This window comes from Procambarus clarkii, chromosome 61 (genome assembly GCF_040958095.1).
Source record: "Procambarus clarkii isolate CNS0578487 chromosome 61, FALCON_Pclarkii_2.0, whole genome shotgun sequence".
Classification (NCBI taxonomy): Eukaryota; Metazoa; Arthropoda; class Malacostraca; order Decapoda; family Cambaridae; genus Procambarus; species Procambarus clarkii.
In genome coordinates, this window is record NC_091210.1 from 17,771,011 (window position 1) to 17,794,029 (window position 23,019).

Here is a 23,019-nt window from a genome sequence, read left to right on the forward strand (position 1 = left end):
CTTCACCTGATGATAATGATGAGTCACAACAACGTGGCTGAAGATATGATGAGAAAACCACACACCAGAAGATGAAGAGACGACTTTTCATCTTCTGGTCAGTGATTTGGTCATCAACGGTTTGGTCATCAACCTCTCCTCAGCTAAATTGGCCATTTATTTCTCAGTACTGCCTTAATGAAGTCCCATCCGACCGATAATGTTTAATTATTGAAGCAAATAGACCAATATGCAAAATTTGTAAATAGGACTTACTCCGACACAGACCGCTGGTAATAGGATCATTCGCCTTGCTGTTCCACCTTTGAATCTTTTTAGAGGGCGACACTTCCTCGCGTGTCGACATTACCCGCAAAGTTTTCCAATATCGTGGAGGAGAGATTCGTGGGTGGTATTTTTAGCTGTTTCTGGAAGAATAGTGACTATATTGCATGGGAAGAGTGCTATATTGTATAATGAATGTATATTGTATGTGGAATAATGGTTGTATTGAATGCGAATATTTGCTCTATTGTATTAGAATTGGGGCTGTATTGCATGGGGAAAGTCGCTGAAGTGCGTTGAAAGACTAGCAAGGTATTAAACAGCTAATCTGAGGGGTATAAAAATATAAAGTTAGGGTGTAGGAAATTGGTGTTTGAATCCAGGTGATTTTTCTTGTATTATTACTTTTCTATACGCAAGAGCAAAGGGGAAGGCAAAATGTGAAGCTGTTTGCAAGCTTAGAGGTTACCCTTCTGACAGCTAATCAAGTCTTTAACGAACTGATATTACCTGCAACACGACACGCAAGTTGCTGTCATACCAGGCCCTAATTTCTCCTATCCTATCCTATCCTTAACTTGGCACCTATCCACTAAGATAAGTGCCAAGTCAATCCTCCCGCACCGGGGCAGGAACTTTCATGAAGGTAATAATGTTGTTATTTGGAATGAACTTTCATGAATTATGTTGATATTAGGAATTAACTAAACACAAATAAAGATTTTCACAACTTGCTTTCACACATTGAAGCTCTCAGTGGAGCCCGAACCTGCACCAGGATTTGATGAAAAACTGTGTCCAAGTTGCATCACGAGTGTGGCAGGGGAATGGTTAGGCATAGAGCTTAGATAATAAGCTCCAGGACTAACCTATCCCTATAGACAAAGGCTGAGTAAGTGGTTATGGCACTCTGTAAGCCAGGGAATGAGCCCTTGGAATGCAGAGGAACACGTGAGTTTTCGGTTGCATGTATGCCTGGGGCCCATTCAGGCTGGTTTTCATTTGTGTTCCTCACGTGTTGCCCCAGAGAATGAGGTGATTTGATAAAATACTATGCCCAAGATTACCATCAGAGCGTCGTCGGGATGGTGGTGTAAATAGCTTCCGCTACCATCATCTTTTGAACGGTCGTGGTGGTCGACTGGAGAAGGTGTCCTGAACGCCAGATGCATAGTGCTCCTGACAGTATGGGTTCGAGTCTCCTGTAGGGTGTGAGTTTTCGTTTATATATATATATATATATATATATATAAACGAATAAACGAATTTTATAAAATATATATATATATATATATATATATATATATATATATATATATATATATATATATATATATATATATATATATATATATATATATATATATACATATCCGGTAGAGTACAGAATAATGATATATAATACAACAACAATGTATTTCTTTATTTAATTTCATGTAAAGTTTACCAATATACATAATACCAAATTTTAATGGCGATCGTAAAGGTATTTCATACATTACATATAAATGTAAATCATAATCTACATAGTATCAATAATGTGTGAATTCCGAGCATTGATTTCCATAAAAAAATACGACCGCACAAAAGACTACCAGAGGTGCTACATTTTCTCTTCTTCGTGGCTCAGAGTCCCTACAGACATGTCCACAGGTCGTATATCTCTATTTATTAATACATATAATGTACTGTCTGTGTCTGGGTCTTAGTATCAGTGTGTGTGTGTGTGTGTGTGTGTGTGTGTGTGTGTGTGTGTGTGTGTGTGTGTGTGTGTGTGTGTGTGTGTGTGTGTGTGTCTGTGTGTGTGTGTGTCTGTGTGTGTGTGCGTGTGTGTGTGTTTGTAATTTTGCATCCACATAAGGATATAAAATAAATAATGAAAACAATAATTTAGTTACTGGACAAAATAGTACAAATTTAATTTTCCAAAACTTTGTGATATATTTTCTAGTAATATAATTTTAAGGAATTAAAAATATTTTAACTTCCTCATAGATATTTTGCTTAGTTGTAAAGTTACACGTCAAGCAACGGGGACATATACAGGTTTCGGTATATTTTTTGTTACATAGAATCAATGGGAAATTTATGCTCTCTATTCTCTGTTTATATATTATAGATATCTTTAATGCCATATGGGATACATGCCTCCTACTGTATGAATACAATCATTTAGACTTTAACATAATTTCCCATTAGATGTCAATAGTTAATGGGGCCCACATCAACACACTAATCAATTTGATGGTTATAAATGAGGTCTATTAGGATTAAATTATTTCAATCAGGTAAACGATTATTCGAATTCGTTAATCTGATTCAATGACATGATTATCTGCTGATGACAGAGGTACCTGGCCAAGCTGATATTACAGTCATCTGTTTGTTCTCTTCTTTTGTTTAACAATTACATCTGAAATAAATCATATTTTTCATAAAGAAATACTTTATGAATTATTAATAGATACGGCAACATAAATTGTTTTATTAAATTTACACATACTTTGCGAAAACGCTGTGCGTATTAGTGGCTTTAGGTATTGTATGTACTAGCTCTATCTATAAGTCCAACATCATGTTTGTAACTCATTTTATGTGTAAGTAGTTTTACCTGATAAACATTTTGATTTGATTTCTATTCATTCAATTTCATATATATATATATATATATATATATATATATATATATATATATATATATATATATATATATATATATATATATATATATATATATATACATATATATATATATATATATATATATATATATATATATATATATATATATATATATATATATATATATATAATATACTCGAAAAGATAAGCAGTAAAATTCTTTAGCAGGTCCCGCAAGAAATTTACTGAACAAGCGGACAAAATCAGAGAAAAGTGTTAAATCAGAGGAACTCTCCCATAATTAAGGCCGGAACGTGGTGGGGACGAAATCAGGGACTCCACCCACTGAAGTGTGAGTCCCAAATATAGGAAAAACAGTAGAGGATGGAAGTGAGACCCGACTCGCTATATCACGCAGGGAACGAGGGAGGTGAGACGAAGGAAGAGAGAAGGAGGAGAGACAGAAGAGACAGCGTGAGACGGGCGCTGTCCCGGGTTAGGAGAACACCCAGTAGGTAACCTGGAGGCAGATGTCTGGCGAGTGTGAGGTGGAGACTGAGGTTGAGGAGGAAGAGTGGTGAAGGAGACGGCCTCAAGGAGCAGCTGCTGGGGTTGAGGCCGCCCTGTTGGATGGCAGCCTCGTGGTTGCCTGCAAGGAACAACAATTATCATTGGCGTTGTTGCAAATATTATTCAAACTCAATAAACAAGTAATATTTATTATTATTCACAATATAATTACAATAACGAATAGTATCTAGGTAGATCGCAGATTAGTTCGATCTCATCCTACTGAAGCAATAATGAATAATATAAATGATTATAATAATAATTGTAATAATAATAATAATAATCATAATTATTACAATTGTTATAAATATTAATTTCATTTTAAGATTAATCACATTATTATTATTATTATTATTAAATTTATTTTTATTATTATTATTAATTTTATTATTATTACTATTATTAATTTTATATCTATTAATATTATAGCAGACATATAAATTTCTTTCTTTCATTTGAAAAATATACAAATTTTCCGAGGAATTTTGGAAACAAATATTACTTAAGTTATTATCTTATTTCAGTGATCTATAAAAGTGAACAACTGTGTCGATCAAATCTTTACTATGGGTTACATACTTACTCTCTCTCTCTCTCTCTCTCTCTCTCTCTCTCTCTCTCTCTCTCTCTCTCTCTCTCTCTCTCTCTCTCTCTCTCTCTCTCTCTCTCTCTCTCTCTCTCTCTCTCCCTCTCTCTCTCTCTCTCTCTCTCTCTCTCTCTCTCTCTCTCTCTCTCTCTCTCTCTCTCTCTCTCTCTCTCTCTCTCTCTCTCTCTCTCTCACTCTCTCTCATTCTCGTGTGGGTGGTAACCAAATATTTGACGCAACATATTATCGCTTTTACTTATTAAACATGTACCTTCCAGTGTACATAAATCTAAATTATGGTGGGTCGAGGTTTTAACCTTCCCTGTACATGTGCTAGCACAGTACTTGGGTAAAGTACTCACCTCCCTGTACATGTACTAGCACGGTCGCTGGATGTGATCCATCAGGCACACATGAATACATGCCTGAGTCTCCTGGACCCACCGATGACACCAGCATCCTTGTGGTCGTCTCTCCGCGTCTTTGGTCGATCTGAATAAGAGGTTGGCTACATTTTCTCGACTTCCAGAAGACCTTTGGCACAAGGTCCTTCAGGACACTACGTCACCATATTAGAGAAACAGACTGGAGATACAAGAGGCTATAAGATATGAAGGTATACTTGATCAATAGATATTCTAGAATGAAAGGACCAGAATGATTTATTTCTCTGGTTTAAGTGAACATTAGCCTAACTGGCAATTTAGAATTCACAGATGAGGTATCAAAAATAATACTGTACTTGACATGGTATCAAGGGTTACTCAGTTGGAGGTGGACACAGGCCCTGGGGGACTGACCTTCACGCCGCCCCTGGGGGACTGACCTTCACGCCGCCCCTGGGGGACTGACCTTCACGCCGCCCCTGGGGACTCACCTTCACGCCGCCCCTGGGGACTCACCTTCAAGCCGCCCCTGGGGACTCACCTTCACACCGCCCCTGGGGGATTCACCTTCACGCCGCCCCTGGGGGACTCACCTTGAGGTTGACGCCGCCCCTTGGGGACTCATCTTCACGCCGCCCCTGGGGGACTCACCTTCACGCCGCCCCTGGGGGACTCACCTTCACACCGCCCCTGGGGGACTCACCTTCACGCCGCCCTTAGGGGACTGACCTTCACGCCGCCCCTGGGGGACTCACCTTGAGGTTGACGCCGCCCCTGGGGGAGTTGTAGTCGATGAGGCTGGTGTCATGGTACCAGTAGACCAGGGCTGAGGGACCGCGGAGTGAGGTCACGAGACAGGTGAGGGTGAGAGAGGACCCCTCCTCGATGTACAACTCCCGCGGCCCCAAGATCTCCACCTTAAGGTTTCCTGAACGACAAAACGTAATACTGGCAGTAGCATTTGAAGAATTTGAGAATGAAGAACACGTTTCGGCTCAATACACCATCATCAGAACAAAATAGAGATCAACAAATCAAATCTCTTTATCTTGTTCTGATGAAGGCGATTTGATCAGATATATATATGCGAACAAGCTTGAATGGTCCTCAGGCCAATATGCAATTAAAAACTTCACAACCCCAGAAGAATTCAAACCCAGACAGCCAGGAGCACTAAGCACCTTGGCTTATCTAGAACCTTAGCCGCTAGACCACAACTACTGTAAAAAAAAATGTTGGTAGTCGTGAGACTATCTGCTCAACATTCGACAGCACTCTGTGGTCAACTTGGGTTGAGATGTTTCATCGAAATGCCTCAATTTTTGGTGAAGGGCATAGTGCTTCTGGCTGTCTTCGTTTGAATCCTTCCAGGGTGGGGAGGTTTCGGATATATATATATATATATATATATATATAAAGACTGTAATATATATATATATATATATATATATATATATATATATATTCATTAGTATATTTTGGTAGCAATCTTTCCTGTAGACATATATTATTAAATATAACCGAAAAAGAAAGATTAATAATTCTAACACGAATTTTCTCTATCTTATGTTTCTTTTCACTGTTGATGGTAATCCAAAGAGCAATTCTCCAAAATTCATTTTCATTTCTAGTCTGACGCGACACTTGAGCGCGTTTCGTAAAACTTATTACATTTTCAAAGACTTTAGTATACAAACACACAACTGAAACTGAATAGAGCTTTGCACATCTTTGAGTTTATATCTACATTTGGGTGAGGTGGATGAGGTGAAAACGAACTTTCAACAATGGGAATTAAATGGGTTTTAAATTCTAACACAAGACAGAACACGAAACAATGGGTAATGAATGGAAGTAATTGTAGAAAGCCTATTGGTCCATATTTCTTGATGCTTCTTTATTGGAGCGGAGTCTTGAAGTGGGTAGAATATAGTTGAGCATTAATTGGCTGTTGATTGCTGGTGTTGACTTCTTGATGTGTAGTGCCTCGCAGACGTCTAGCCGCCTGCTATCGCTGTATCTATCGATGATTTCTGTGTTGTTTGCTAAGATTTCTCTGGTGATGGTTTGTTTGTGGGAAGAGATTATATTTTCCTTAATGGAGCCCTGTTGCTTAAGCATCGTTAAACGCCTGGAAAGAGATTTTGTTGTCTTACCTATATACTGGTTTTTTTTAGGCTTACAGTCCCCAAGAGGGCATTTGAAGGCATTAACGACGTTTGTCTCTTTTAAAGCGTTCTGCTTTGTGTGTGGAGAGTTTCTCATGAGTAGGCTGGTCGTTTTTCTGGTTTTATAGTAAATCGTCAGTTGTATCTTCTGATTTTTGTCTGTAGGGGATAACGTTTCTACTGACAATATCTTTCAGGACCCTTTTCTCCGTTTTATGGGCTGTGGTAAAGAAGTTCCTGAAAAATAGTCAAATAGGGGGTATAGGTGTTGAGTTAGTTGTTTCTTCAGAGGTTGCATGGCGTTTCACTTTCCTTCTTATGATGTCTTCCACGAAACCATTGGAGAAGCCGTTGTTGACTAGGACCTGCCTTACCCTACAGAGTTCTTTAAATATATATATATATATATATATATATATATATATATATATATATATATATATATATATATATATATATATATATATATATATATATATATATATACATATATATATATATATATATATATATATATATATATATATATATATATATATATATATATATATATATATATATATATATTCAGACGTAAACAAATATACTGGGTACTAACCGTCCTTGGTAGAGGCAGTGTTGTTTGCCACGAAGACTTTCGTTTTGGTTCCTCTGAGTCTCGGGTCTGTCAACATAAAGAAATAATGTTAGCATTCAGGACAATAAGCAAACCGCAGAATGCCTTTTGCCCATGGCGAGGCCAATGTGAATGTTGGGGTTATCACCAGTGCTGAGGGTTAGTGACTACTGTGTATGTGGGTTAATTCCCGTGTTTAGGGTTCGTAACTACTGTATGTGGAGGTTATCACCAGTGCTCATGGTTGGTAACTTCTGTATGTAGAGATTATCACCCGTGCTCAGAGCTGGTAACTACTGTATGTAGAGGTTATCACCCGTGCTCAGAGTTGGTAACTACTGTATGTGGAGGTAAACACCCGTGGTCAGGGCTGGTAACTACTGTATGTGGAGGTTATCACCCGTGCTCAGGGCTGGTGAATACAGTTCATTCCGATCAATAAGTGTGCAGGGAAGTTCTCAGTAACCTCGAGAAGGTAAGCTCCTCACCTCTCTTCATTCTCAAGGTGACTTACTGAGAACTGTGACGTTGGATTGTAAGTGTGACATACCGATGACTGTGAGGCGTGACTTACCTAGGACTGTAAGTTGGACTTACCGAGGAGGGTAAGTGTGACTTACCGAGGACGGTAAGTGTGACGGGGCGAGAGAGCTTATGGACGGTGTTAACCTGACAGTCATAGACGCCGGCGTCCCTCAGCTGGACGAACCTCAGGACGAGCGTCCACTCCTCGCTGTCCTCAGAGTGCACCACCTGTGAGACACGGAAGTAACCAGCTGTACTGCGCCGTCTGTGAGACAGGGAAGTAACCAGCTGTACTGCGCCGTCTGTGAGACACGGAAGTAACCAGCTGTACTGCGCCGTCTGTGAGACAGGGAAGTAACCAGCTGTACTGCGCCGTCTGTGAGACACGGAAGTAACCACTTGCACCATCTGCGAGACGCAGAAGTGTTCACCTGCTTACACAAACGGGTGACGCAGAAGTGTTCACCTGCTTACACAAACGGGTGACGCAGAAGTGTCCACCTGCTTACAGAAACGGGTGACGCAGAAGTGTTCACCTGCTTACAGAAACGGGTGACGCAGAAGTGTTCACCTGCTTACAGAAACGGGTGACGCAGAAGTGACCAATTGTACTTTTCATGAGGGTAATTGTGTATTTGCTAGTGAATAGCGAGTAACGCGGAGATTTGATTCATTGCTTCATATTTGTGTGCTGAGGTTCATGTATGTTGAGAATTCTTAAGTTTAAAGTCGTCATTCTTTCCTCTTTGAGGGCACGTGATGCTTTGATGCTGTTTTCTAGTTACGGAACTTCCTTGTAAACAATTAACCTAATTACGGGACTAGTTTTAAACTACGAGACTAGTTTGCTATGTCTTCTCCACCATGAAACTCATCTATTATATCTCGTTTATAATCAGAAAGTTTGTCTTACTCAATGTTCGTTATTCTAATCGTTCGATCTATCATAGTCAGCCTACGATCTGCATACTTACTTTCGGTCAATCTACAACCTGCATATTCTCTCTCAGTCTACGATCTGCATACTTACTCTCGGTCAGTCTACGACATGCATAACACACAGAAATCACAATTGCGTGATGCATCAAATTAACAAATCCACAAGGGCGTGACGAGGATGCCAATCTGACGATTATGACACTGCCTTAATCGACGATTCAGTCGATTAAGGCAGCGTCTGGGATGCTCTCGGACGCAGGTTCGAATCCTCGTCACGGCCCTTGTGGATTTGTTCATACGACTTGCATACTTACTCTGGGTCAGTCTTCGACCGGCGTACTTCTTCTATCCAAGATCTGCTGAGTTATTCCCGTTCAATTAACAACCTTCTCAATCTCTGCCGTGACAGTCTTCACTACAGATTATACGACTTCCACGTAAGGAAGAAGAAGTTAAAAATGTTAACATCACGTTCCTGTTCAATTCACAATTGAATTCTATAGGAATATATATACATATAAAAGTCCAGAGGAATTTGCAGCTCCTACGTAATGACCTCTAATGACAAAGTCAAACTCGGGAATTTCGTAAACTATTAAATTCCAAGCGTAGTTGCATCAAATTGGTACGATATAATAACTAATTTCCTAACATTACATGAATATCGTATTATAGAGTCAATCTTTGTTCTCATTATGAACAATTTTCCCGGGAAATAATGGTCATTACTGCCTTCTCGCTCCTCGACAACTGTGCCGGCATCAGGTGTTGCGAAGGAAATCGGGTATTTCAGAGTTAATAGGACGCGGCCACTCTGTGCAGTGTCCAGCAGCAAGAAGCAACTGCCTTAGCAACACATAAACACAAGGTGACTGCCAGAGCAACACATCAGCAGGCGGTATCCAGCCACCCTTGCAACAAATCGGCAGAACAAGTATAAATATGAAATGGACACCCTGTGACATGCATTGACAAGATGAGTGTCACTCTGCAACACTTGACAACATATGGCTGCCACTCTTGCAATAACAACCATGTTTCAGTACAGAAATAGCAGGTTCCAGATAATGTTTGCAGCATCACTCCTGCCTAACTTGCACACTCGCCCCTCCCGCCTGTCATTCCAGAGAGGCATCGCTCTCTCTCTCACTCACTGATTCATTTAGCAGCGTAGAATCGTCGGAAGTTCGGAATTAAATATATACCATTCCTCCAAGGCCTGTCCTTTTCCCAGGACGACAGATTCCTACAGACAGGGAGCATCCATACCAGTGTGATGTCCTTGTAAATTATCTCCATTGAGGATTTGACACCCAGGACAAACATTAGTGGGTCAAGATTCGCCAATATTTACCAACTTAAGCATCATATCAGAAATTCATAAACAAATTTGCATTTCATAGTTAAAATGGGATAAAGTGAAGATCATGTTACATATTACAACAGCGAATCGATAATTTTCCTTGGTAACATATTGCCAGAAATGAGTTCGTGGATACATTGAGATCTCATTAAAGGAAGTAAAGACACATGAAAGCAAGAATGTTTCGTAATAAGTAAAGGAATTACGAGTATCTCCTTTACCCGGGCTGGCTATATAATAATGTCATATTAAAGGCGCCAAGAATTCTCATCGCACAGCAGAAATTAGATATGAAACTGCCTGGTTACAGAACTTGGCCGACTGTCCAGGACTCGAGGACAGGGAACTGACAGCTAGGAGCCGAGAGGACAGGAAACTGACAGCTAGGAGACGGGCAGCCGATAGGACAGGAAACAGGTCATTCTGTATTGGGTAAGGGATCCACTTGGTGACCAATGTGCACTGGGCAAAAGATATGAGTGATGAGCAGTGTTTGTGGGACCAGTTATCTACTTGGTGACCAGTGAATGCGATGAATAATCTATTTGATGAAGTGTGTATGGGATGAGTAATCTACTTGGTGAGCAATGTGTGTGGGATGAGTAATCTACTTGGTGAGCAGTATGTGTGGGATGAATAATCTACTTGGTGAGCAGTGTGTGTGGGATGAATAATCTACTTTCTGATAGGTGCGTATGGGGTACCATAATCAACTTGGTGACTAGTGTTTGTGAGATAAATAATTTACTTGGTGACCAGTGTATATTGAGTACGGATATCTGGTAGCATGATCCATGCCTGTGTAGGACACCCTGCTCGGTGATCATTGTGAGGGATGAGATATCGCTATGGTGATCATTCTACTGGGGAGAAATATACCTGGTGACCATTTTTTAAGGAAGTTATTAACCTGGTGATCATTTGGTGAGGGTATGATTTACCTGGAAATCTTTGAATGGAAGATTAATTAAATAGACGATCATTAAGTGATGCCTCCCTGCTCATACTCAACATAACGGTCCCTATGTGTTGTGGTATGGACACCGTTGCTGGAATGAAGGGTGGCGATTTCTGCGCCATCTACGGACCTGCACTCCAACTCCCAGGTATTGGGTGCAGCAAAGACTACGCCATCTGTTGGCGGTGGCGTGGCGTCGGTGAAAGGCTCCTGTTTCATACCTCAGTTAAAAGGTGAGGTCGATGATGATGACCTCTGGTGGGTGGCGTAATGATATCAATGCCATCTAGGTTGTGAAAGCAATTACAGTTTCCAATCCCCGGTGGCAGGGTGTTATCCGAAGGTCACCCAATATACTGTCTGTCTAGCTAATGACTTTTTATGTTCACAGAGATGACGTAAGGAGGCGATTGCGCTGAGGGCAGTTCACCTTGGGCTGTCCAGAACTCTTGACTTGGTCCTGTGAGTGGGCAAAGTGGCCGCCGTCGGTAGTAGCAGTGTGTTAGCTGCTGGATTTATGCAGTGTTGTATGGACCGACGTACCCAAGATTTGGCCCAGAGGAGTTACGAGACAACAGTAGTGCTCGTCTGCTGAGAAGTGCTGCTAGTGCGTTGCTAGAAACTTCTGACTGGGTGTTAGCTACCCATGTACGTGACTATTTGAGACTCCTTTGAGTGTGTTGCTGAAACCCTGTCAGTGTAGTTTCTGGAGAGTGGATGTGGGGCATTGGGACATCGTGACGATACAGTGTGTGGACTGGCCCATGTTGAGGAAGGTGAACTCGCCAGTGATTGCCATGGAATGTGAACGACGTATACCTGGACGTAGTGGACTTGCCAGGATTTGATGAAGACTGTCGATCTATTGTGTGTCCTGAGTGAAAGCGACACAGTGTAAATATGTGTAGTAATACTTAGAGATATAATATATCTATATTGGTGATGGTGATAATATATTGGTGAAGGTGTAATTGTGTACTGTTTATCCTATATTCTTTGCACTTCCACTTGCCACAGCAAGTTCTTGAAAACTTACCATCAACTTGGGGTAAGATCAAGAAGAAGAGGTTATAAGACACGTTAACAGAAAGAACCCGGTTACTGACCAAGCTGGTCATAACACTGATTCCCTTGTTACCACTTGTAACAAAGTTGTTACATCTTGTTATAACGTTTTTATGACGTATTAGAACGTTGTTACAACTTGCTATGTAGGTTGTTACAACGTGTTAGGTGTTAAAACTTGTTCGAACGTTGTAGCAACGTTGAAATTTCTTCGTTTGGCGTGTGGAGAAATCAACCTCAGGATATTTAGTTGGGAGTTATCTAACACAAGACAAGTGGGAAGTTATCTACCTTAAGATCTTTGGTGGGGAAGTAATATACCAGAAAATCAATTACTGGGGGAATGATTTGGTGTCCTATATGTAACCTCGGAATATTAAAAAGAGAGAGAGAGAGACGTTGCTAGCAGTCAGTGTGATAATAGGGAAATATAGAGTCAATACACGTACCTGGAACCTCTGGTCTGCTGTGTATGTGTGGTGTCCTGCCGTCAAGATATGCAGATCTCGTCGCCTCAGCCAAGTAACCTGTTGAGAAAAGAGCATGGTAGGCCCAACCTTAAACTAATCACACACCCGGCACACGATTCTAATACATGTGATGGTGAAACAAGCAAGAGTGGAAAGGACTAGTGCTTTAATGGATAAAAAAGTACTTACGAAACTGAAGACAAAAAGCCATTGTGAGAAACGGAGTCTTAATTATAGAAATATCACCAATTGTGGGCCGTAGCAAGTCAATGTTCTACCCAATGTCGGGCGAGAAACGCCCGACAGACCACTCGAACATTAGCTAACACAGTGCAGTTACAAACCCACTAAGATTTCAACTTGGATTAAACAGAGCAGAAGAAGTTGTTAAACACTTGGGGACAAAATCTAACTGAAGCAACCATACAAGTCATAAATACTCATACTCCGCCCAAGTAAAACAGAAACAAGCAACACATAGTGGGCCAGTCAGAAGCTTAGGGCCCGCGCAGGAATATCCCCCCTCCCCCCCTCCCCAAAAAAATTGCAACAAGACACTGTCTCAACAAACTATATATACAACAGTAAATCACTCCTGTGGAAATGTTCGTATCATGCTAGAATCCGTACTAAGCGATTAAACAATATATCAATAACTGATTTCACACTACTATAATCTCGAGGTTTATTTGCGTAAATTATAGAATATAGAGTATCAAAGTGCCTCGACTTGTCCAGTAAAAAGTCCACATTTGGGATCCGTAAACCCATCCACAACCATATATATATATATATGTATATATATATATATGGATATATATATATATGTATATATATATATTGTTTATATAAAAATTTTTTTATATATAAACAAATTGACTATTTCTCCTATGAAGCATGGAACCCTGTCCCGCCAAGTAGCAGTCCAGCATGCTAACTATCACTCCACCACCAGATCAATATGTTTTCATTAGATGGCATGATGGTTAGCATGCTAGACTGCCACTTGGCGGGTCAGGATTCGATGCTTCATAGAAGTAGTAGTCAATTTGTTTAAATATTACTTGCGTGTTCTGGCAAGTGTGTGATATATATATATATATATATATATATATATATATATATATATATATATATATATATATATATATATATATATATATATATATATATATATATATATATATATATATATGTGTGTGTGTGTGTATATCACGAAAATAAACACGTGATTAAGAATGTGACAATGTCAGACCACGAAGGAAAAATGAAACAGGAAATTTCCTTAAGTACTTTCGTATATTAAATACATCTTCAGAAGGTGATACAGGTCGTATATTAAATACACCTTCTGAAGATGTATTTAATATACGAAAGTACTTAAGGAAATTTCCTGTTTCATTTTTCCTTCGTGGTCTGACATTGTCATATATATATATATATATATATATATATATATATGGATATATATATATATGTATATATATATATATATGTATATATATATACACATATATATGTATATATATATGTCGTACCTAGTAGCCAGAACTCACTTCTCAGCCTACTATTCAAGGCCCGATTTGCCTAATAAGCCAAGTTTTCCTGAATTAATGTATTTACTAAAAAAAATTTCTTATGAAATGATAAAGCTACCCTTTTCACTATGTATGAGGTCAATTTTTTTTTATTGGAGTTAAAATTAACGTAGATATATGACCGAACCTAACCAACCCTACCTAACCTAACCTAACCTATATATATAGGTAATGTTAGGTTAGGTAGCCAAAAAAGCTAGGTTAGGTTAGGTTAGGTAGGTTAGGTAGACGAAAAAACATTAATTCATGAAAACTTGGCTTATTAGGCAAATCGGGCCTTGCATAGTAGGCTGAGAAGTGAGTTCTGGCTACTAGGTACGACATATATATATATATATATATATATATATATATATATATATATATATATATATATATATATATATATATATATATATATATATATATATATATATATATAATGATAATGACATGAAAAAACAGGAAGAACATAAAAACAGCATCCTAAATACCCATCAAATCGGGCACCGGTACGCCTAAAGAACGACGATTCCCACGCCGATGGATACAAACATCAACCTTTATATCTCGACATTTGAAAGAAAATCCGCTTACCCTGACATACTACTCGATGTTCTTTAAAAATATATTTATTTTTCTCGTCAATGCCAGATCAAAATCGCCACGAAAACTGATAAAAATATTTCTGCTCCCATTCATCTGCAGGACTGGAAATGGCAGTGAGTATTTTGCTTGTGGCTCTCAGGGTAAATAATATGATGGATGGCTGGATTATACCGTGGAAGCTGGCGAGTGTTGGCTGGGATGTGGGCTGTGAGGGAGCCCACTCGACAAGCCTTCGTGTAACATGAGGAGAGGTATGGTTCGATGCCCAGTATGTACGGTACATGGACATCATAGGCTAAAAATCAGATATGTGAAGGATTTTCTGTTCAATCTGTGATTACAATATGAGTAGGAGCATGGGTATGTGATGGTTGTACCGGTTGTGTGTTGTTTGTGGATTAAGATTTGTGGGTTGTGGATAAAGGTTTGTGGGTTAGGGTTTGTGGGTTGTGGGTTACCACCACCAGATATTTTTCTTATTTGTGGGCGTCTCCCGTATGTCCTTTTCTCGTGTAGAAATGTCCATTGGAGGCATACACAGAGCATGTTTATGTGTGAGTGTCCTGGGAGTTCATACACTGTGCTTTGCTTGTGTGTGTGTGTGTGACTGTAGCATGTGTCTGTGTGGTGTTTGTGTACAGTGTTAATTTAAGCTTATTGTTTTCATATAAATAAAATTATCAAAATATGTGTAATGAAGCAATCTAATTGCAAAAAACAGTAAAAAATCGATAATAGAATTTCACTTTAGTTAAGAAAGTTAAAACAAACACATAGAGATAATAAACATATTTTTATTGCATAGACCTGTTTATTTAATCCCTCACTATTTAGTGGTATTTCTTTTCTCTCAAATGTTATTAAAATTGCATAATCAGCTGTTGGATTGTATAGTCAAAAACTTTACTCCATCAGCGATCTTTCATTCCTAGGCTGACTCGCATATGGAACAATCTCTAAGCTTGCAGATGCATTAAGAGCTTTATCGCAATTCCTATGGTCCTAGTCTTTCTACATAAAGATATCGAGAACCGTAGAAAGACTATATTTTTTTACTTAATTTAAATTATCCAATTATTATATATATGTTTATAAAGCCTTATTTCGTTCATAATAAATTAATATTTTAACGGAGCTGTTTATTCACCTTCAGGTGAGACATTATATTATTTATTATGTATTCAATCAGGTGCAGTTTAATTTTGAGGTTCTTAAGGTTGCATTATGCCCAAATGATTCTCCACAGCCTCACCAACATTTCCCTCCATCTCCGCCAGTAATTTCCGATGCATTACTTCTCCTGCATTGAGCCATCGCGCGCAATTGTCTATCCAATTTCAACAATGCACCCCGCGGCGCGCCTGAATCCATTGTGGTATCTCTGAAAATTACGTGTTGTGGGAGGCTGGTCAACACCCCGAAGGGAGCGACGTAGAGGCTCCCGTGAGAGGGGTTCCTGATGAACTGGATACCTTCACGTCGAGTAACAATACTGGAGAGAGAGAGAGAGAGAGAGAGAGAGAGAGAGAGAGAGAGAGAGAGAGAGAGAGAGAGAGAGGGAGAGGGAGAGAGAGAGAGAGAGAGAGAGAGAGAGAGAGAGAGAGAGAGAGAGAGAGAGAGAGAGAGAGAGAGAGAGAGAGAGAGAGAGATTGAGAGAGAGACTGACAGAACCTGTACGAAATATTAGAAAAAAATCACTTTACCAACAGCACGTGAATGGGCTGAGGACATGTTACCAGATAATAAGGTGAATTTCCAAGGAAAATGAGTCTTTCAGTGGAGAGTAACATTAAGTGAGTTCATGCATCCGTGAGTTGTGCATGACAATAGACTGCATAATGTTTACATTCTAGGTTATACGCGTCCTGCCATCCTTACGGAACAGCGGTGAATACCTGTTTAGAAATATTACATCTGTATTACGCTATACCATTCGTATTTATTTATATGATTCTGGATAAGACCTATAGTGAGTTTGTTCTTCAACACATTTTAATTTGGCAATAATTTTACGTTGTACTCTTCAGGCAGAATTGTTCGATTTAGTCTATTATGCGTTTTTATTTCTCTGTATCTTTAAGATAATTTTCTAATTAGGAAATTAATTTCTAATTAATTCAATTTTCTAATTAAGAAATCTAATTGGGATAATTTTTTAATTAGGATATTGACACACTTGAATGACTACTTGAGGTATTACTTAATATGGGTTGAATTTAACTTTAGGCAGTACTGAGGATAATTGGCCTATTTAGGTTAGGTAAAGTTAAGTTAACTTTCGTTCAAAATACACAAAATAAGTGTCAAAATTGTTGACTTGAATATATCTATCAAAGCTCAAGTATTTTGCCAGGGAGAAATACTTGAATTTTGACTATGTGATTCTATGGCAAGATAAAATTTATATATGTGAGAAGAAAAAAATATTAAAATAAGCATCTTAAACTTTATTTTTCATGCAGGATAGAACAGAAAATATAGAAAAGTTTTTCCATTCAGCCATATGGAAAAGTTTTTCCACTCTTCCATGTGGAAGAGCGGAAGAATACACTTGAAACCACAGTTTCAAGTGTAGATATGATAGAGCCCAATAGGCTCAGGAATCTATACACCAGTTGATTGACAGTTGAGAGGCGGGACCAAAGAGCCAGAGCTCCACCCCCGCAAGCACAATTAGGTGAGTACACTCACACCCGTACACACACACACACACACGTAGACAAGAACGTCAATACTCACCTCCACGCAACACTAGTACTCACAGATCTGTCGTTGAGGTTGTGCACGAGACAGGGTAGCCTGGCTGTCTGTCCCTGGAAGACGGTCACAAGGCTCTGTCCACCGCCAAACTTGGGTCCGTCTGCCGGTAACCCCCCGGCCCCGTCGCTAACTCCTACAAGGAAATGAATGAATGATAAATGCTCCTCCTCCTTCTAGGCACTGGGACATGACATTAAAAGACGCCGCTACCCACGTGTGTTGCTGTTTCTCATTGCTGGGAATACGAAACATATCAGTCGTATCGAGGACCCCTTGGGACTGACCTTCCTCAGGAAGCCACAAACAGCTTTGGTCTAACTTGAAAGAGTACTTTCGAGTACCATCACTCACATCTAATATTTATCAGCTCTAACCACTTTTATTCACTTTCACAAACGGCTAATGAGATCTATCCCAAAATGAACTATAATTTGAATGGAATATAATAGTTTACCAAGACAAGAACAACAACGCTAATGTGTTTATAATATAATTATATGAACACAATTAATCCTATATTGATGAAATTGGTTTGGAGGTGGCGGAGTTCGTTCTGGTTACCAAATAACCAGACCACCCTTTATTGCTATTCACAACTACCTGCGTACAGCACCCAACCAACCAACCTGAAAATAAAGGTGGTAACGACGTTTCGGGTCTTACCTGGACCATTACACTGCTTCATAATGGACCAGGACGGACCCGAAACGTCGTCATCTCCTTTATTTTCAGATGAGTGGGGATGGGTGTCTTTATTTCAAACCTCATAATTGAGACTTACTGTCTGGTGCGATTACGCCATATTGGTGACAAATATATCAATAATAGCTTAAGAAGGAGATATTCACCCAGAGGTTTACTCCACTTCTCGGTAAACCTATCCAGAGAGTTTACTATAGTCATGGACTCAAACTATGTTAAGGAGGGAAATATTTCAATTGTTAGATCAGCAAATTTTTTGGCGGTTTTAATATGTAACTCTTCGGAGGTTGATAGGCCTTCATAACCCTCCCGCGGTTGTAAGACCATGATCTCAATTCTAAACTATAGTAATAAACAGCAGTTCACATTAAACACACTTGCTTATAATTGAGTTCCCATTGGCATGGAGATATAAGCAATTCATAACTAACAATTAATTTTCAACTTTTTCCTTTTTTTTCTTCATTGAAAGTTTCCCCATGAAACTGAATAATTCAAGTTATTAAACTTTGTTCATATTTGTGTATATAGTTGACTCGCGTTTGGTCATTTCGCATAACGTTTTCACCATTTTTATAAATCTTTAGCATTATTAAACGTGAATATTATACCGCTTCTACTCAATTGTATTTTATGCATATATTTATATCATGTTACATTGATACTTTGTGAGCTTTGGAGATTTATATATATATATATATATATATATATATATATATATATATATATATATATATATATATATATATATATATATATATATATATATATATATGAAAATGGAAGTATAATTGTTATGTGTATATAACACAGTCTGAGCAAGACTTGCTTGGTAACTGACGGATATATAAGAAAAAGTAATGTAATTGGGAAGGGGCGATTTCAGAGTGTGCGACGGAAGCGGAATAAATCTCTGAGTGAAGTAGTTTAGAAAGTAAAGAGGAAATAGGAACAGTAGGGGAAGAGAATAAATTGGTTTTATGAGAGAAACTATTAATTTTACATATATGGCAAGGTTTGTTCTAAGCTGGGAAGGAATAAAATCACTTGCAACTCCAAGAATAATATAACTTTGCGATATCCACTTGATATTTAGCTAGGATAATCCTAAATGATAGAAACATGAAGCGCACAGAGGAATGATCGAGACTTGAATGCAGCAGGAGAATGATAGAGACCTGATTCAGGCAGAGAAATGACCAAAATCTGAATCAAGCTAGAGAAAGGTAGAGACCTGAATCAGCGACGGGAATGATCAAGATAAGAATCAGGCAGGGAATGACCAAGAACTTATTCAGTTATCGGCGTGACTGAGACCTGAATCAAACAATGGAATGACTGCGATATACCAAAGTCAGGCAGAAGGAATATCAGGGACTTGAATTAGGCAAGGGAGTGATAATGACCTAAATAAGGAAAGGGAGTGATAATGACCTAAATAAGGAAAGGGTATGACCAAGACCTGAATCAGGCAGAGGTATGACCAAGACCTAAAACATTTAGAGGTGAAAGTGGACGTTGAGCCTCCCTAAACTTTATTGACCTGGGATACTAAATATTAACTTCGAATAACCCATATTCATTTCACTCCAAATAAACTTGACATATATGGCGTTCTGCATCTGTATATCAATGCAGAACTAGTTCAATCTAGGTGAGTGTAGATAACATGTTATCTTCTGGAGCGTTGTTAGAGAACTCACCAATAGAAGAACGCTCATCCCAAGAACATTAAGTAGTTAAACTCTTACTGGATGACGTTTCTGTCCATCCTGGACTCTTACATGATGACGTTTCTGTCCATCCTGGACTCTTACATGATGACGTTTCTGTCCATCCTGGACTCTTACATGATGACGTTTCTGTCCATCCTGGACTCTTACATGATGACGTTTCTGTCCATCCTGGACTCTTACATGATGACGTTTCTGTCCATCCTGGACTCTTGCATGATGACATTTCTGTCCATCCAGGACTCTTTATATCAAGTCATCACTTTCACTTTTTCATGTATGTAGTTTGCATTATATATAATTTTACCATCATCATATTAAATAGAGACGATGCATTGATGTATGAGTGAATATAATGACATGTAGAGTGCGTGTCGCGTGAGACCTCTGGAAATGTGAGGGGGGAAGAAAGACTTTTTTTTTCTCTCGCTGAGTTTGAGTACTCTGAAGGGGTGGGAGAAGGTCAGAAGGTAAGAGAGGGAGCTCCTGTGCTAAATGGGTGCAGCGCTGACTAAATGGGTTGGTGCAATATGCGAAATAGTGGAGAATGAGGTCACAGTGCCCCAGGGATTTTTAAATGGGAGGCTTTTTTGGACTATTTTTAAACTATGTCAACCGTAGTACATATGGGGACCAGTTTTATTTATGACGTGGGATAGGAGAGCATTAGGTTTTTTGAGCATGTTAGGCTGGAGGTCCATAAAGTGATGAAGTGATCAGGAGAATGTGCCAAGCCATTACGACTATATAGCACTGGGAAGGAATCAGCATAAGGATTAGGGATGGGACGAAAGAAGGAATGGTGCCCAACCACTTGGACGGTCGGGGATTGAACGCCGACCTGCATGTAGCGAGATCGTCGTCCTACCGTCCAGTCAAAGTGATGGACAGGAGGACAAAGAGGAAGATAGTGATGATGATGGTGATACACATACACACACACACTGTCTGCGTTCCCTTGTGATTTCAAAATAGAAACATTTCATATATATATATATATATATATATATATATATATATATATATATATATATATATATATATATATATATATATATATATATATATATATGCGAACAAGCCTGAATGGTCCCCAGTACTATATGCAACTGAAGACTCACATCCCAGAAGTGACTCGAACCCATACTGCCAGGAGCAACGCAACTGGTATGTACAGGACGCCTTAATCCACTTGACCATCACGACCGGACATAAGGAAGTGATAGCTGAAGCTATCTGAACCACTTATATAAAAGTGGTTCAAAAGTGGGAAAATATTAAAAAAATTATCTTATTGTGTTTTAGTTCTAACAATTTGGTTAAAATCTGGTAGGCATTTACCTCTTAAGGATATGTCATCTTACCGCCTCTCTCTTGTTGTTCAGTAATTTCAATATTTGTGTAAGCCAAGTTGTTCCTATATGTACTTGTAACTTTAGTTTATTATTATCATTCGTACAATCATTGTAAAAATATTTATTCATACATCAAACAATTATTTTAAACACAAAATTGTATGTATTTCTTTATATTTGCTGATAAACATTTTTTTAATGCGAATGATTTAAACTGTATTAATACATTTAGCAGCAAAGTTAAATATTTAACACATAATAATAATAATAATAATAATAATAATAATAATAATAACAATAATAATAATAATAATATAGATTTGGTTGCTATTGGTACTGTATTGAAATGTATTCTTCTTATATACTAAATTCGTGAAATATATATTAAACAAAAGGGAACTTACCGAGCGAGGTCCAGAGGAGCCAGCAGGTTAGACAGAGAGTCCGAACACTGTGAGGGTTACCAACTCTCATACTGCACATCCTGCTGGGGATGCTGGACCTCTCACAGATGTTGCTGGGGATGCTGCACTTGTGGCAGATGTTGCTGTGGATGCTGCACCTGTGAATGATGTTGCTGGGGATGCTGGACCTCTCACAGATGTTGCTGGGGATGCTGCACCTGTGGCAGGTGTTGCTGGGGATGCTGGACCTCACACAGATGTTGCTGGGGATGCTGGACCTGTGGCAGATGTTGCTGGACCTCTCACAGATGTTGCTGGGGATGCTGCACCTGTGGCAGATGTTGCTGGGGATGCTGGACCTCTCACAGATGTTGCTCCTGCTGTAGTTTTGCTTCAGCTACTGGTGTTGTTCCTGCTGCAGGTGTTATTCCTGCTGCAGGTGTTGTTCCTGCTGCAGGTGTTGTTCCTGCTGCAGGTGTTGTTCCTGCTGCTGGTGTTGTTCCTGCTGCTGGTGTTGTTCCTGCTGCAGGTGTTGTTCCTGCTGCAGGTGTTGTTCCTGCTGCTGGTGTTGTTCCTGCTGCTGGTGATGTTCCTGCTGCAGGTGTTGTTCCTGTTGTTGTTCCTGCTGCAGGTGTTGTTCCTGCTGCAGGTGTTGTTCCTGCTGCTGGTGATGTTCCTGCTGCAGGTGTTGTTCCTGTTGTTGTTCCTGCTGCTGGTGTTGTTCCTGCTGCAGGTGTTGTTCCTGCTGCTGGTGTTGTTCCTGCTGCTGGTGTTGTTCCTGCTCCTGGTGTTGTTCCTGCTGCTGGTGATGTTCCTGCTGCAGGTGTTGTTCCTGTTGTTGTTCCTGCTGCAGGTATTGTTCGTGCTCCAGGTGTTGCTCGTGTTACTGGCGCAACTTTTTCTGCCTTTCCTGATTATCTCACCCTTTTTCTCACAGATTTTTCCATCCGATTCTTTTTTATTTTATTTTAATAGTGTTCAATGTTACAAACATATTTATTAATAAAAAATATTTTGCTGCAAATAAAGATGATTTTATTTAGTCAATGCTTATTTTTTGTTCAGTTTTTTCAAGGAGGAACTATTTTCACCCGAGAAATACTTAATGCAAAGATTATATACGCACGGTTCCTTAATTAACCAAAAACTGTTTTAATTTCATACTCTTTTTGCTTGCAAGTAAGAGTATTTAGTGTCTCATTTAGTTTTGAAAGAGGCGGAAATTTCAGTGATATTTAACATTCGAAGAACAGAATTCCTGCTGTAAACGACGGTATAAAATAATGTCTGACACGAAAACTCTCAGGATTAAGACCAAGATGATTCACTCTGTTAAAAATGTAAAAC

The 23,019-nt window shown here is 39.1% G+C and overlaps 1 protein-coding gene across 1 annotated transcript; it reads right to left on the reverse strand.

Moving 5' to 3' along the window:
* Positions 1 to 3,089: 3,089 nt before the first annotated feature.
* Positions 3,090 to 22,684, reverse strand: LOC123774260 (zwei Ig domain protein zig-8). Its single transcript, XM_069307750.1, has 8 exons — positions 21,673 to 22,684; positions 17,481 to 17,611; positions 12,512 to 12,589; positions 7,833 to 7,965; positions 7,195 to 7,260; positions 5,184 to 5,356; positions 4,405 to 4,534; positions 3,090 to 3,535 (listed from the first exon to the last, which is right to left on the reverse strand). Exons 1-8 carry the CDS (start codon positions 21,749 to 21,751, stop codon positions 3,297 to 3,299), a joined length of 1,029 nt encoding a protein of 342 aa, XP_069163851.1. The 5' UTR covers positions 21,752 to 22,684; the 3' UTR covers positions 3,090 to 3,296.
* Positions 22,685 to 23,019: the final 335 nt, after the last annotated feature.

Coding starts and splice junctions, on each gene's coding strand:
- LOC123774260 (XM_069307750.1), bottom strand. CDS start 21,751: ATGTGCAGTATGAGAGTTGGTAACCCTCACAGTGTTCGGACTCTCTGT. Junction 7,261..7,832: donor CGTCACACTTACCGTCCTCG/GTAAGTCACACT, acceptor TTATGTTGACAG/ACCCGAGACTCAGAGGAACC. Junction 3,536..4,404: donor GCTAGTACATGTACAGGGAG/GTGAGTACTTTA, acceptor TGTTCCTTGCAG/GCAACCACGAGGCTGCCATC.